Source organism: Agelaius phoeniceus, chromosome 6 (genome assembly GCF_051311805.1).
Source record: "Agelaius phoeniceus isolate bAgePho1 chromosome 6, bAgePho1.hap1, whole genome shotgun sequence".
In the NCBI taxonomy this organism is placed as follows: domain Eukaryota; kingdom Metazoa; phylum Chordata; class Aves; order Passeriformes; family Icteridae; genus Agelaius; species Agelaius phoeniceus.
Window position 1 is genome coordinate 61618779 of NC_135270.1, and position 17217 is coordinate 61635995.

At 42.9% G+C, this 17217-nt stretch overlaps 1 protein-coding gene across 2 annotated transcripts in view; it reads left to right on the forward strand.

Moving 5' to 3' along the window:
- DDHD1 (DDHD domain containing 1) overlaps positions 1-17217 on the forward strand; it is a 66787-nt gene that overhangs the window by 13484 nt on the left and 36086 nt on the right. Inside the window, exons 2-5 of one of the 2 annotated variants that reach the window (XM_054634840.2) lie at positions 444-617; positions 5617-5718; positions 12419-12547; positions 14503-14650. In XM_054634840.2, the coding sequence (XP_054490815.1) occupies positions 444-617; positions 5617-5718; positions 12419-12547; positions 14503-14650 (553 nt within the window). The remainder of the gene's footprint in view (positions 1-443; positions 618-5616; positions 5719-12418; positions 12548-14502; positions 14651-17217) is intronic. The other variant, XM_077180867.1, reaches the window with a different exon arrangement.

The following is a 17217-nucleotide window of genomic DNA, read 5'->3' on the forward strand; positions in this document are numbered from 1 at the left end:
CTGAGCCCCCACTTTGCTCGTTTGGAGAACTGAAACTGAAACGAGAACAGCAGTAACCAAAACCAGCCCTCAGTAAAACACTGATTTTAATTAAAAACAAACAACTTGCATTTTTAAATACCCCCATTTATGCTAATTGATGTGTAATTTGGGTTGTTGGAAGTGCCCTGGAAGTGTCCAAGGCCAGGTGGGACGGGGCTTTGAGCAACCTGGGGTAGTGGAAGGTGTCCCTGCCATGGCAGGGGTGGCACTGTATCCATTTTAAGGCCTCTTCCAAGCTAGAACATTCTGGAATTCTGTTTTTCTGTCCATCTCTTACATCCTCACACACAGCTGGGAAACCTCATTAGCTCAGGTTTGCAGATTACACTCCATTTCCTGCTCTCAGTTTGTGATTTCTTGCTTTAAAAAACCCTCTTTTTTTTGTATTTTTATTTTTTTAGAGTCTGAAAAGATCCCTGTCATGCGTGGGCAGTGGTTTATTGATGGGACTTGGCAACCTCTGGAAGAGGAGGAAAGTAATTTAATAGAGCAGGAGCATCTCAACCGCTTCAGAGGCCAGCAGCTGCAGGAGAGCTTTGATATGGAAATATCCAAACCTGTTGATGGGAAGGAGGGTAAGATTGTTTAGATCACTATAATACATTTTTTTGGACACTTGAGGTCTGCTTTTCCTAAGTAAGAATGTGATCTGCTTTGGTTTTTCATCCTGTAAATTGGGGAATATCAGTTTGTTCTCCTATTTTCCAGTGTGGGATTTCCTGCTGCAGCTGGTTTGGGGAAATTAAAAATTAAAAATTAAGTAAGTAAATTAAGAAAGTAAAAATTAAAGTTATGGAGAAACATCTTGTTCCCATTGTGTTTCATATCTTCTAATTGTGTTTGAGATCTTGTTTCAAACTAAAATCTCTCAATGGGACAAGAGGAGTCAGTGTCCAAAGGCAAACTGGCTGATTGCTCTCTGCAATCCCTAATTCTGCCCTGAAGGGAGTGGGATCATTTTTACAAATCACATTCCACTTTCCATTTTGATTCAGGCTGGATTTATTTGTTTTCAGCTGCAGTAAATCTTGGGCGTGCATTCTGTTGGGGAAATCCTTACATTTTAATGAGCAGGCTGAGGATGTTCAGGTGGTGTTGCTGAGGATCTTGGTCTGCTGCATGGAACATTTGCAAGATTACTGAAATTACTGGTCTGTTATTTAATGTACACAGTTAAATTGATTGCTCAGAGCAGGTGTTGCACAGCAAATAATCAGAATTTTTGCCCTTCACACTTTTTGGCTGTCTCTTGCTTGAACAATCTACAAAGCACAAGCTTCAAGTACAGAGGGCCCTCAACATATTTCAGCAGGGATTTGGTTGTGTTATTCTTTACAAAGAAACTTTATTTTTGAAGTGGAGCTTTGTGCAGAGCAGTTACACAGTGTGGGAATGGCTGTATTTTGGCCATGACTTCTTATGTGTGACCACACAAGTAAAGCCTTGTTCATAAATTGGAAGCCCAGCAATAAATTCTGTAATCACTGTAAAGAAAACCAAAGTGTCATTTCTTGATTTAGGGAGTTTTTTCAGCATTACTGAGAGTTTTTAACTCCCCTTTAAAACTAGTGAGGACTTTATGAATATTTTTTTTTCCTTTTTTGTCCTACTTTAAATGATCTTTTCACCTGGACAAGGCTGCAGAACAATTTTCTGCTAAAACAGCTCTGTCCAAAAGGTGCATGAGGTGGTGTGAGCCCTGAGCCACAGCTCTGTGCCTGTGCAAACATCCTTCTGGAAGGCCCTTTACCTGTATTCCTGATTTCTTGTCCCAGAGGCACAAAGCTCAGGGTTGTTAGTGGCAGGGATTTATGGTTTTTTACATGGAAAGCAAATCTTTGTGGTTCCTGAGTGCTCCCAGCCTTTTGGTAGTTTAATTGTTGAGGGAAGGCTGCAGTGGTACTTGGATTCTTCTTACAGAGTAAATAAGAGAGATCAGGGTTGGGATTATTTCAGATACAGTCTGGACTGTGGAACAGAAATTTTCAGATTTGATGCTGGATGGACTGGGGAGAGTGATCAGAAAGATACGACCACTGGTATTTATGAAAATGTAAAAGATCAGGAAAAGAAACTCCAAATTCAGGTGCCAGTGCCTTTTCTAAAACCAAAGTCAGAAAAGGAAAAAGGCAAAACCAAAATAACCAAAAGCAAACCCCCAAAAAACCAAACAAAACCCCCAAGCTATGTATGGCATCACTTCAGTGGTATGTATGTCAAGTCACCAGTCGGTTTCAACGGGGTTTTTTGGTAATAATAGCAGAGTTGCAGGACAATTGCAGCTGGCAGCGTGTGAAAAGTGGTTTTGTCATTTTAATTTGCCTCTCAGTACCTCTTGGATCCTCTGGCATGCATGAATGCCATCTGCAGTGGCACTGGGAGAAGCTGTGCAACTGGTGAAATAAACAAAATTAGCTGAATTCAGTTTATCAATTTCTTAAATGCTCCATTTAGCTGTAATTGCATCCTGGATGAAGCAGTTTTTGGTGCCATCAAGGTTTGCAGGTACTTGTTGTTTATGATCAGTGGAAGTTGAGATAAATCTGGAAATATCCATTGGGAAGCAGTGGCTGTTCCCAGTGCTGTGATAAAACCTTGTGAGGGATGAAAAACTGGCCATGCCCTCTGATTCCTCAGCAAAATTAATACAAACTGCTGTAAAAGCCCCTTTTACCAAGGATTACTCCAGTAATTAAATTTATTAATTCTATTAATTGTATTAAATTTATTAATTCTGATTCATTTATTAATCCTGGATTGCAGCTGGTTAACAACCAGCTATTGGAAAATATTGGAAAATATTATTGGAAAATAACCAAGCTTCATCCAGGGCTTTTGGGGGTGATAGGAGGGATAAATGTCCCATTATTAAACTGTTAATCCCAGCAAACCTTCCTCTGAAGGTGCAGAATTATTCAGGAGGGTCTGCAACCTGCAGCCAACAAATAACCTGATGCCCATGCTGATATTTGGGTTATTCTTTACAAATAAAAGTTTGCTGTGTTTTTTTGGAAGCACAAGGAGCTTTAAATGCAGCAGGGAACAGAAAAGCACAGATGACAAGAAGTGATTCTGCAGGCTCTGTTTCCCATGGGGCAGCCTGGAGATCACTCCTTTGCTGAGCAATCTGTAGTTTTGCATTTTGATTTTCATCCTCACAAACCATTTCATTCCATGCCTTGCAAAATGAGCTTGGTTTATGGTGCCTGATGCCAGGGACTCCTCTTGGTGCCTGATCCCTTTCAGTGCATCAGATAAAGTATTGTTTTAATGGCAGGGTGCAAAAATGGGGCATTTTTTGATCAAAAGGAGCTTGGCCAGCAGGTCAAGGGAGGGGATTGTCCCCCCCTGCTCTGCTGAGACCCCTCTGGAATTCTGTTCCTGCTCTGGAGCCAGGCTGGGAGAGCTGGGGCTGCTGCTCCTGGAGAGGAGAAGCCCCAGGAGAGCTCAGAGCCCTTTCCAGAGCCTCAAGGGGCTCCAGGAGAGCTGGAGGGGGACATGTGTGTGACAGAAAGTTATTTTAAAATTTACAGAATGACAGAAGATCTAGGAACTGCCTTTTCTTCATGCTTAGGCAGGCAGTGAGTTCAGCACCTATCTGAAGTAGCCCATCAAAGGAAAAGCATTTTCCAGAGATTTCTGACATATCCAGGCTGTTGTCAGATAAAACAAGACCAGTTGGGTTCCTATCATCCATTGCTCCATGACCTTTTTCAGGTATATTCATTTAGTGATGATGGAGTGAAGCTGAAAGCTTGATTTATGGGATAGGGAGGTATAGGAATGGGGCTTTTGTTGACAGAATCACAAAACTTATTTTTTGTTCCCTTAAAAAGGAAGTAAACTTAGAAGTTTCTTTCTTCAATGAGGTGAAAAGGCATCTCATAGGATCTGGGGGACTTCACCTCAAATTTAAGGATGGCTAATGGGACAGAAGCCAAAAAGTCCCACCTGGGCAATTTACTAGAAAAAGAAGAGAACAAAGAAACCAATCACTTCTGTGAGGTGTTTTACCAGGGGCAAGAGGACCTCTTGCACCTGGCTCGGTTTTTCTCTTTACAGAGTTTGGTTATTTTGCCTTTTTTTAAAACCTTTTTGTTTCCAACACTCCCACAGAAGCCATCCTGCTGATTTTATGCTTTAGTCTAAGGTAGCTGAGCTATCTTGGGTGTGAAATATATCTCCAAAAGCTGATGAGACCTGGCTTGAGGAGACCCATATTTCAGGAAGGTGGGATAGGAACAGATACAGCTCTTTGTATTTGCACAGAGAGATGCTCAAAATTCAGCTGGAAATCACCCAAGTGACCTGATTCAAACCTGAAATTGGATCTGACTTTGAAGTTGATCCTGATCTGTGCAGAGGATTGGAGCAGATGAACCCCAGCAGTGCCTCTGCCAAAAAATAGTCTGAGATTCCATGATAGACATACAGAAATAAAAAAACCTGTCAGTTAGAATTAATATTCCAATGCATTGATTTTGAGACAGCAGAACTTTGTTGGGTTTTTTCTTACAGAATTTCAGTGTGTGGTCAAGGCCACAAAACCTCTAAAAATTGCATTTGGAAGAGCTGATTTTCTTTTTTTGTCTTAGCTTTCAAATAGTATTTTCTCACTGTATAAAAAATTCATATGGGTTTTTGGCACAGCTAAGTTAACCTTTAGATGGGAAATTCCTGTTCATAGAATTGGAGACTTGTGCAGGTCAGGAGGGATCTCTGGGGATGCTCAAACCCAAGCTCCCTGCTCTGATGAGAGCAGCTTGCTCAGGATGTTTCCTGTGGGATTTTCAGTATCTCCAGCAACAGACTCCACAACCTCTCTGAGCAGCCTGTTCAGTGTTTTACCACCCTCACCATGAAAAGCAATTTTTCTTCTACTTTCCTTGAGTTTCCTGTGTCGATGCTTCCTGAGGGAAGTAAAAAAGCCAGTGCAATATTGCAAATTAAATTATTCTGTGGAATCCCCAGTGCTGTAGCTCTGAGAATTTATTTTGATTTTCCTTCCCCCCAGAGAAGTGATGTGCAACAATAAACACATTTCACTTGCACCTGCACTGAGAGCTGTGGGGACACCTGGGGCAGGTGACACAGGTGTGGAATGTCATTCCTTTGCTGCACCAGGGAGTGCTGAGACCTTGCAGAACAGGGCAAGAGCAGGAGATTTTGTCTAATCTAACTTTTAACCATCCTCTTACACTCTTTGGAGGGGAAAAAAAGTCAAGAGCTGTGCCTAAATTTGAGGTTTTTAGTGCACATTTAGGAAGGGTCAGTGTATTTCACCCTGTACCAAGGAGGGGGATGATGCTTTAGGTGCCTCTTACTGATGCCTTTAGCTCTGCTGTCATGTCATAACTGCTTATGAAGAGTGAAAAAATTGAGTTTGGAACCTGACACTTCTGCTACAAAATCTGTTTGTTTTTTGGTTTTTTTTAATATATATGTACATTTTAGTTCTTTTTAGAAAATGTGCCTTTTTCTTTTTTTTTTTTCTAAAAATGGTGATACTAATGAAAAAAAAAATGACACCCCTTTTAAAAATTTTACTTTGAAGCTCAGTGTTTTTACTTTTAGTTCTCTACTACCTCCCTCCCTTCTCCCTCCCTTCTTTGTTCAAATGGAGAGGATATAAGGAGAAATCAGATGCTGCATGTCTTAAGAGAAAGCATTCTCAAGGTACAGTAATTGGAGATTTCTTTTTTTTTAATTTTTTTTTTGGTAGTGCTTCTGGCTCAGGAAGCTTTAAATTCTAGTTTGCTTGTCTCAGTCAAATGTTAGATTTACATGCTTCAGTTTTTTGAGCTGTATCCATGCAATTTCTTTCCAAGGGGAAGGAAAAAGCATCCTAAAGCTTAGAGGAAAAGTAGAAGTGTTGTGAGTCCTAGAGAGAAGTAGATGCTCATAGTGTCATGCAGTAATTCTTATTAGAATTGTTTGTGGCTGATGAAAACTCTGAACATTTGTTTCTTGCAGTCTTTGGTGTGATTTGGCTTTTTCAATAAAATAAAAGGGAATTTTTTTTAGGATTGCTGCAGGCCTGGGTTGAGATTAATTCTGTCAGAGAAGGAACAGAGGGTTCCTTCCAGATAATGTTTTGTTTGCTGCTTTCTTTTGGATAATAATCTTTAATTTTAAGTTATAATTCATCTTTGCTGCAGCTTTGGAATGGAATGAGTCCCTGGCCATGGGCTGGAAAAGGGGAAGCTGTGTGGATTATAGCTCAAGGCTGCTGAGCTGCAGAAAACAGCCCTGACCTTTGCAGCAGCTGATGTCCTGCAAATTTATTTCAGAAAGTGGGGGAGATCTTACAGGAGCCATTAATGATTGCAGAAGGCTCCAAAGTTCTTGTCACTGGGCTCTCTCTGCCACCTCTAAAGCCAGGAGTGATTAAACTTCCACTGACTTCTAAAACCTTTCATTTAAAATGGAAATGCACGTGGTAGGTTTAGAGTTGTTCTTGTCATACCTTGTGTTCTTGTAGCTCCTGGGGATGTTGTGAACTCTTGAGAATTTATTTTGACATGCATAAATGTTTGCCTCTTGACTTCCTTTAATTATTTTTTTAATGTGATTTGGTCCAAATGGAAAATGCCAGAAATCAAAATGTTTTTCCTGCCTCTTCTCACACAGTGAACCCAAGTCTGTTAAAGGTGAATCAGTGTAATTCAAGCAATAAGAAAGGACTTCTGCCTTTTCTTTTGTAAATTGAAATTCTAAAATTGTGTTGTGCATTTGATTTCCTCTCAAATCATGCTAGCTGTGGTAATGAATGTGCTCAAATTAAAAAAAAATTGAAATTAGGTGGTTGTGTGACAAATAGTGACAGTGATAAATTGAGAGGTGATGAAGTACAATGTATAAATGACAGCAATGTGAGACATTTTTAATTAAGAGCAATGGCCTTTTTAATGGCTCTTAAAAAAAAAAAGAAAAGGTTTTTAAATCTACAGGTTTCTGTAGCAGAACCTGAGATTCATTTCAGAAGGAACAACAGCAGCCAAATTATGTTCTCAGCTCCCTGTACCATGTGTCAGGCTTTTGTGTGGCACCTGCTGCTTGCAAGACAGACTAATTTAAAAATCCTTGGGGGGAAAAAAATAAAAAAGAAGGCAGGAGAGGTTTTGAGACAGTCTGTATCCCTGCTCTGGTCTCTGTCCTGGCTGGAATGACAGTGCCTTTGTCCTTGGAGGCAGTGGCAGCCCTGAGCACTCCAAAGATGCTTTTCCCTGGGTTGATTTTGACTTGAGCACCATCAGACTCTGGGGAGAGAGGATCCACGCCGTGCTTTGCTCTTGGCAGGTGGATGAAAGCACCAAGGAGAGAAGCAGATATTTAGCTAAAAAAGGGGTTCAGGTGTGAGCAGTTGGCCCCAGGAGGTGCTCAGCTCCTCAGGCTGGGAGGATGTTTCCATGTGCAAAACACAGTGCAAGGTTTCTGCTCCTCTGTTATTCTCCATTTCTTTGACTCAAGGCGAGTCAAAAGCCTCATGGAGATCAGGTTCTGCAAGGCTTTAGGAATATCTGGTCTGTGTTTTAAGGTTCGTTTTTCAGGTTTCAACTTCTTGGGGGGATTTTTTTCCCTCAGGGTTCATCTCTCTTGGTGAAACTGGAGTTTGTGTGATAGCAACCACTGATTTCTTCAGCTGAAAAAAATCCTTTTTTGATTCTTTCCATCTTCCTTCTCCAGCAGGGCTGAGCTTTTCACATGCTCATACTGTAGGTGTCTGTCTTGATTGGTGCTCCTGAAAAATGTTTCATTTCTAAGTTCCGGCAAAAAAAGAACCCAAAATTTGGCCTCATCTCCAAGGACTTCAATCCCTGAGGAAAATTCCAGAAGAGCTTGGGCTGGAAAGGACCTTAAATCCCATCTCATTCCACATCTTCCCAGATTGCTCCAAGCCCCAATGTCCAACTTGGCCTTGGACACTTCAGGGGTTCAGGGGCAGCCATGGCTTCTTGGGCAACCTCAGAGCCTCCCCACCCTGAGTAAGGAATTTCTTCCTTAAATATAATCCAAATCTCTCTTCCTTTAGTTTTAAACCCTTCCCTCTTCTCCTCTATCTCCCCATGTACAAGGTTGTTCCCCCTCTTTTAAAATCCCCCTCCAGGTTCTTGGAGTGTGGTATTTTCAGGGTCCCCCATGGCAGGAAGGAAATGATGAATCTGACTCCATGTTCTTAGGAAGCTAATTTATTATTTTATGATATTATATTAAATAAAAGAATGCTATACTAAACTATACTAAAGAATAGAGAAAGGATACAGACAGAAGGCTTAACAAGACAATAATGAAAAACCTGTGACTCTCGCCAGAGCCTTGACACAGCTAGACTGTGATTGGTCATTAAGTTAAAACAATTCACATGAAACCAATCACACAATCTCCAAACCACATTCCAAAGCAGCAAAACACAGGAGAAGCAAATGAGATAATTCTTGTTTTCATTTTTCTCTGAGGCTTCTCAGCTTCACAGGAGAAGAAATCCTGGGATTTTTCCCGAAAATATGACAGTGACATTGGAGGCTGCTGCAAGGTTTTCCCAGAGCCTTCTCTTCTCCAGAATAGTGTGCAGGGGTTTTCTGCAGGCTTTTTCTGCATCTGAGGAAGATGCACCTACAGAGGGATGTCTGTGAGAATGCTGTCAGTGCCAGGTGGGAGCAAATCCATGAGAAGTCAGGGCCAGAGGAGTTTTCTGTCCGTGTGTATTTATGCAGATCTCAGTGAAGCTCAGCACCATCCCAGCCTGGTACCCTGCAGAGACTCCTCAGGTGTGGAATTTATGCTCCTGGAGGATGCAGAGGGATCCAGGGGCAGCCACAGCTTCTCTGGGCAACCTCAGAGCCTCCCCACTCTGAGTGAAGAATTTCTTCCTTGAATCTAATCTAAATCTCTCTTCCTTTAGTTTAAAACCTTTCCCTCTTGTCCTCTCTCTATCTCCCCATGTAAAAAGTTGTTCTCCCTCTTTTAAAATCCCCTCCAAGTTCTTGGAGTCGGGTCCAGAGGGAGATTTCTATCCCCATGGATTTATGGACAGTCAGATCTCAGTGAAGCTCAGCACCATCCCAGCCTGGTACCCTGGAGAGCCCCCTCAGGTGTGGAGTTTGTGCTCCTGGAGGATGAGCAAGAAGAGATTCATTCCCCTGTGCATCTGAATTCTGCCCCTGGGCTCCCTCAGCCAGGCTGTGACACGCCCTGGTGGCTCCCTGGCACCTGGGACACCCCGAGCTGCCACTCTGAGCCCCTCAGGACAGTCCCACTGTCAATCCTGTCCTCATCCTCAAGAAACATCACTTCCCCTTCCTCAGGCTCAGCTCCAAACCAGCAGTGTCAGTCTGTAAAATCCCATGCCTGCAAAGCACACTTGGAATATTTTAGGTTTTTTTTAGGATGTTTCTTTTCAGACTGCTGACAAACCCTCCCCAAAGACATATTTTAGTGTTCCCTGTCTCACTGTAAACACCCCCTGGGGCTGTCAGCAGCAGAAACTCCTTTTGGTTGAACTCTCAAGGGTTTTAATAATCCCTTCACTGTCAAATTATCACAGAATCAAATCCCAGAAAGATTTCAGTTGGAAGGGACCTTAAAGCTCATCCAGTGCTGCCCTTGCCATGGCAGGGACACCTTCCAGACTGCTCCAAGCCCCATCCAACCTGGCCTTGGACACTTCCAGGGATCCAGGGGCAGCCACAGCTGCTCTGGGCACCCTGTGCCAGGGCCTCCCCCCCCCCTTACAGGCAGAATTTCTTCCCAATATCCAACCTAAACCTACTCTTTTCCAGTTTAAATCCATGCCCTGGCTCCTGTCCTTCCATCCCTTGTCCCCAGTTCCTCTCCAGCTCTCCTGGAGCCCCTTCAGGCCTTGGAAGGGGCTCTGTGTTGAGTTTTATCTTCTTTTTTTCTCCAGGATGGGGATTAAATACTCAAGATGATATTTCTTGTTGGGACTCAGATGTTTATCAGTTCTTATCTCTGTCACAGCCTCACAAACCCTGAGTTCTGCAGCACTTCTCTCTAACAAACTAAAAATGGAGCCCATCTCTTTCTCTCCAAGGCCTTTTAAGGATAAACTGTCCAATTAAGAAATGATACCTCAATTATTTTCACTTTTAACCCAATAACCAACCACCCATGCCCACAATGGGGACTTTTTATCCAATTACACAAAACCACCCAAACCCATGGAGAAGAAGGAGCAGCCTCCACCCTGAAACCTCCATCTTGCTCCATACATATTACTATATTTTAAAACCTTAAACTCTAAGTTTTCCACCCTGTGATATCACACATTTTCTATTCAAACCCCACACCCACAATCCCAGTTCTGTCATTCCATTTTGGGAGCTTCTCCAGGGCCTCAGGTCAGTGCAGTGTTCTCTTGGGGGCCAGAGCCTGGCAGCACAGAAAGTCTGAAATTCTCAGCAATTCCCAGGGTTCCAACAGCTCTAAGCTCTCCCTGGATCCTTTTCTTCTCCAGCCTGAGCCCCCCCAGCTTTGTGCTGGTGACATTTCTCTGGATGCAGCCCAGGGCACATTTGGCCTGCAGACGACGCGGCTGGGTCCCGTTGATCTTCTCATCCACCTCACCCTCAAACCTTCCTCCCTGGGGCTGCTCTCCATCCATTCTCCCTCCAGCCTCAATTTGTGCTTGGGATTGCCCTGACCCAGGTGCAGAACCTCACATTTGGCCTTGGGAACTTCATTTCAAATGCTTTGGTTCTTCCCCATCTTGTAATTGATGTTGATGTTCCTTCCACGTCCATGAACAGCACAAAAGTGAGGAATTTGTTCTTCCCAAGTGGGAATAATTAACACAGGGTGGGGAAAAGCTACTTGTTCCTTTATGTTCCTTCCAGTAGAGAGGCTGGACTGGACTCCAGGAGGAATTTGAGGATCACTGCTCCACAAACTGCTGTTTTTCCAGAGATTCAACCACATCTCTTCCTCTTTTTTTTTTGGATGTTGAACACAACACCCTCCAAAGGCACCAAACTTCCACCCTTCCTCTGCAACTTCCCCAGGATCATTCTCTCAGAGGGGTTTTGCAGAATGCAGGTGGAACAATTCCTGAGCACCTCCTGGACAGACCATCTCTGCTCTTCAAAGCCAGGCTTATTTCTTCTTCCTGCTCTTCTAGTGGAAAACAAGGATGTAATTCCAGTTATTTTGGTGAATCAGTTGTTTACCACAACACAAGGGGTAATCCTCTGTTAATCCCCATGCTCCTTACAGATTTTGTTTAGTTTTTCATCAGTCTGTGTCAAGTCTGTCTGCTTTGGCAAAGAAACAAAAAATTTTGCTGGAGAAAGGTCACAACATCTGGCTGAGCCTGGCTGCTTTGTGCTGTAGCAGAGTTAAAATTGGAAATTGTGATGGCTCAGGCTTTCTCAGAATGTTTTTAGAAGAGTATAAAAAATTCATTTGGGTGATTCAAGGAGGAGACAGGTTAGAGCTCTGCTTGCTGTGGAAAAAGCAACCCCAAAACAGCCCCTCTGGGTGTTTTCCATGACTTTGGACTTCCCAGCAAGAGCAGTGACAGATAAATCACCATTTCTTTGGTCACAGTGCTATTGCTGTTGTCAGCTCTGCAAATTCTGTGCACCCCACGTTCAGTGAGACCTCAGCAGCGAATTTTGGTGAAATCCAAGTTATTGTAACCCAGCTGTCTGCACTGCTTGGCTCCTGCAGGCTCCAAGCCTGAGATGATTTTGATTTGCATAACAACGTGCCTGTTGTTTAATCCTGACAGTCAGGCTGTGTGTCATGAGGTCGGGCTCAGAGCTCAATCAGTTCCAAATCTGGAAAAACACAATCATTGCACAGAAAAAAAAAACCCCAACCACCAGAGCTCTTAGTGGCTTTTCAAAGAGCTACATTCTGTTCTGTGCCAGAAATTGCCCATTCAGAGGCTCATTGAGCTGCATTTCCAGCTCTGAGATATTTCTGAAAGGGGAGAAATGCAGGGGAGCCGTGGGAGCCTCTGTGTTAGAGCAGAGCAGCTCTCATGGGAGACAGGGCTGAAATTCCACTTTTTAGTGATGAAAATACCTGGGGCTCATCACACCCACCTCTAGTATTTCAGGATCCATTACCCTGCCCCCTTTAAAGAGAATATTTTGGGTACTTCCCACCCCAAAATGAGGGTGGGAGGGGAGTGATGTGAATTGTCCTCACAGGTGGTCTTCAAACTGCTGCTTGTCCTGCTCAGGTTAAACCCAGCTGTAAAAATTCCTCAAGGTAAGAAATAACACAAATTCAGGCATAATGGAGCTCTAGATTTTAACCTGTGTGTAAATCACCCTTCTCTCTCTCTGTCTTTGGGGTTTTTTTTTCCCTCTTCCCCACCTAAATTCAATTTATTTATTCCTTTTTGCTGCAGCCATTCACAGTCTAAAGCTGAGCCGTAACCATGTGGACTGGCACAGTGTGGATGAGGTGTATCTGTACAGTGATGCCACAACATCCAAAATTGCAAGGACTGTCACACAAAAGTTGGGGTTTTCCAAAGGTAAATCTTTCCCAAACTTTTGTAAAGAATATTGTAAATGCCAGCATTTGAAGTTTAACTCCAAAAGGTTTTAATGTGAGTAACCCACTTTGGCCATTGCATTTTTTACTTTATATGAGTATTCAGAATCCTTAGCTTGTGTAAATAATGGTAACTAGATGTGAATATTTTTAAATCTTATTCTATTTGGATGTGAATATTTTAAAATTTTATTTAGATTACATATTTATTATATTTTAATTTTATACTTATTTTTATTTAATTTTAAATTTAAAAATTATAATTTTGTTATAGTTTAATTTTATTTTGATGGGTTTGGATGCAGCAGTTAGCACTACGTAACAAATACATGAAAATATTACAGTGGCAGAGTCCAGAAGCTAAAATTAGAATTAAATGTAAAATTAGGATTATTCCTGTAATAATATAAGGATTACAGTTCCTTTTGCAACCTTGATTTTACTGCTGGGTACTTAGATATTGTGATGCATTCCTTAAATACATGACCATACCTTCCCTCTCCCCACCTCCATCCAGCCTTTACTTCTGTTCATAAAACAGAAGTATGAAGTGACAGGAAAGGGCATTTAGACAGAAATTATTTCCAGTAGAAATTCAGGCTCATTTAAACTCAACACTCCCAGTCAGGCAGCAAAGCTGAGATGGTTGGAAGAGAGGGGGGAGTCTCTCAAGGAAAAAGCAGGTTATTTCCATTCTAGAAAATGGGAACTTGTCCTGTGCAGGACACCAGAACAAGAACCTGCACATTTGGTTTGTTCCTTGAAGAGACAAGGTCAGGTCACAGCTCTGACTTTATTCAGCATCCTCTGCCCTGTAATTAATGCCCTCTTACCCCCCAGGACTCCTGGGTGAACACTTAATTAATGTTTCCTTAAAAAAATAATATAATTCAGTGCTTCAGTTCCAGAAGAAATGATGTCATTTATCCAGAACACCGTGGGGATAATGTGTAATAAATAATGAGATCTGGCCCAAACAATTTGTGGAGGAGAAATATCAAAGAGAAACTCACTTGATAAACAAAACCTGTCTTGGGTAAAAAATGCCCTCAGTGGGTTTGGGGTGTTTTCCTCCTGTTTAAAACCAAAATAAGCTGTTAGTTCCAGTTTTGGAGGCCAGCACTGGTGCCTGGTGTGGTCCCCTGAGTGTCACTAGAGGGGGATGGAGGCACATTGTGCCCATGGGTTTGTCAGCACAGCAGGGAGAAAATGCCCACATTTACCCTGGGGAATTGGGTTTGGGTTTGGTCACTGGGCTGAAGAACAAGAGGGGAAATTTCAGGTTGGATCAGCTCAAAATAAAGCAAGTTTTCCCTATCAAAATGATGAATTTTAAAGGTTTTCAACATACTCTTTTAATTGGGGTGGATAAAGTGACAACATTTATGTGGACAGGTCATTTCCATGATCTTTCCATGCTGTGGGAGTAAGGGGGAGACAGAAGGAATTTCATTGATTGAGACACCCAGGAGAAGGATTTTGTGTTGTAGAAGTGAGTGCACAGTTACACAACTGTTTTCTGAAGAGTTGGTCTCCAAAACATGCCTGAAATTAATTCCCTTTCCAGTGGAGGTGGCTGCTGATATCACCTGGCTGCTCAAATCTTTCAGGGCTTTAAAAGTGCCTATAATTAAAAATATAGGCACTTTTATTGTGGCAGAACATACTTAATTGGAGGGGGTTTTATTTGCCATCAGGTGCAGAATCCTGGAATTCCTTGGTTTGTGATAAGGCAGAATGTTAGCTTTAAAATTCATCTCTTTGGGATGTCTTTGTGCTGTACACACATATTTAAAACTAGATGCTAATCCTTTAATTTTATGATTCTCTATTATATGATCTGATTTTCAACGTGCTGGCCTGAGAAAAGCCAAGCAGAGGAGAGCAGTGCAGCTGGCAGAATGCCACTGATGTGGGATAATGTTCTTTCTGCAGCTTCAAGCAGTGGGACAAGGCTACACAGAGGCTATGTAGAAGAAGCCACATTAGAAGACAAGCCACCCCAGACCAGCCACATTGTGTTTGTTGTGCATGGCATTGGGCAGAAAATGGACCAAGGAAGGATCATCAAAAACACAGCCATGTGAGTGCCTTGGAGTGTTTGAAACAGCCTTAATGTGAGTGACAGCAGAGCCTTTGGTTTGGGCTGAATCTTTGCCTGTTTTCCTCATCCTCCTCTTCTCCTGAGTCATTAATCTTTGTGTTGTGGGTGCACTGGTTTTGATGTTAATTGGAATGTATGAATTTAGGGAGAGCCGTGAGCTAAAGAGCAAAGATTTATTCTGATTTTATCACCAGCACTTGTGACTTCTGGGGAAATGGTGAAGAGGATGTAGCCTCAAGTTGCAGCAGGGGAGGTTCAGCTTGGATTTCAGCAGGAATTTCTCCATGGAATGGTTGTTAAGCTTTGGAAGGGGCTGTCCAGGGAGGTTTGTATTTGCTGGGAATGTCCCCACAAAGGCAGGAATGATGAATCTGACTCCATGTTCTCAGAAGGCTGATTTATTACTGTATAATACTATATTATAATAAAGAATACTACAGTAAACTATACTAAAGAACACAGAAAAGATATTATTAGCTAAAAAGCTAATAATAAAAACTTGTGACTCTTTCCAGAGCCCTGACACAACTTGGCCCCAATTGGCCAAAGAGTCAAAACAATTCAGAACCCAAGGAAACAATCACCTGTGGCTAAACAATCTCCAAACACATTCCACACAGGAGAAGCAAATGAGATAAGAATTGTTTCCCTTTTCTCTGAGGCTTCTCAGCTTCCCAGGAGAAAAATCCTGGGCGAGGGGATTTTTCCAGAGAATGTGAGTGCCACACAGGGAGGTTTGGAGCCCCCATCCCTGGAGGTGTCCAAGGAGGTGGCACTCAGTGCTCTGGGCTGGAGACTGTTAGGAAAATTAATCCACAAACACCAGAGGTTTATGTCCAAAAAGGAGACAGAGGAGTCCTTTGGCTTTATTTGAATAAAGGGAGAGGCCATGGGGCATCTCCTGGGATCTCTCACATTTTTGGAGGATGCAGCCTCCTTTTTATCCCAATTTCCCAGCCACATTTCCCTTCTCTCTTTCCCCATTGGCTGAGGTCCTTGAGAGGTTCAGACTCCCCAAAACACCTGATACCAGAGATTTCCCTCTAATGTATAACCCTCCCTTTCAATTTTTAATTGATATGGAATTTAGGGGTTTTTCTTCCCCATTCTTTCTTTCATCTTTCAATGCCTAATTTCATTTATCAGCAAACCTAAAGTTTATTTGTAAAAGCAAATATATTTTTCCATTCATCAATCAGTGGAATCCTTCCCATTGTTTCTCCCAGTGCTGGTTTTATCAACCAGCAGACTCAGAGCTTGTTTGGAAAGACAAATCCACTCTTCCTCTCAGGACAAGGAGGGGATTGGACTTGCTGACTTTTGAGGTTTTTTCCAGCCTGAAGGATTTTGTGTGCAATTCTGGCTCCCGTGGTTGGTGGCTTTGCTGAGCAGGGAGAGGTTCCTCATTTGGGGAATGTTGTTCCTGGGTGAATTGAGTGAATTCAGCAACAGCTGGGAAGGAATTGAGCAGAACATTTTTGGTTAAGTGGTATGGGAAAGTTAATCTTTGAATGGAGTCTCTCAGAGCTGGGTGTTGAGATAGTGGGCAAGCAAATTGCATCCTGTAAGAGAGGGGGAATGGGGAGACACAGGAATGTTGTCATTCCTAGCAGGACAGGGGCCCTCCATGGATGGAGCTGTTGCTGTGAGACTGCTCGTGGTGTTCTGTGTACAGAGCCTGGCTGAACAGCAAAATGGGACCAAAAAGGCTGTGGAGTCTCTTCACTGAATGTCTTTTGCTTTGCAAGTGGCTCTTGGGAATGATTCCCAGAGCTGTGGCTGCTCCATTCCTGGCAGTGTTGAAGGCCAGGTTGGGGCCCTGGTTTAGTGGGTGGCATCCTCACTCATGCCAGGGCTTGGAACTTCATGACTTTTAAGTCCTTTACAAGCCAAAGCAATCTCTGATTTTATGCACCTGAAAAGATGGTTTTGAATCCTAGAAGCAGAATTATCAAGTCCTGATGGCAGCTGTGTGGGGGACGAGGTGGCGCTGAGAATCCCTCATTAGCCTGAAAAGGTGTTAATTACAGCTCTGGATGGTGCTGTAGGTGTGTCCCAAATAGCTCCAGGTTCCTTCAGCGCTGACAAACCCAGCGGCTCCCGTGGGAAGAGCTGGGATTGCTGGGATTTTGTGGTGGGAGCTTTGTCACCCTCCCTCTGTCACTCTGGGTCAGTGCCTGTGTGCTCTGTGCCATCCTGTCATCGGCCTCTTGTGTCCCCACAGCTCCTGGTGCCACTCCAGCCTCCTCTGGGGTGCCAGGGTAAACCTTTTGATGTCACTTGTGTGTCACTTGTCACCTCAAAGCACCAACCTGCAGCTCCCCACCCCTTTTCCTGCCACTTCCTGCTCTGTTATTCACTTTGTTTAAGAGCCAGCAATCCAAAGCAGAGAGAAAAAAAGGATCCGCAGCCCTTGGCTCAAAGTTAGTCACCAAAATCAATGTAAAAACTTCCATTTTTGTGGGATGGAATCACACAGAATGCAGATAGCCTCAGTATAAGCTGCTGTTTTAACAGTGGCCAGAAATAAAGCTTCAGCCTTGGAA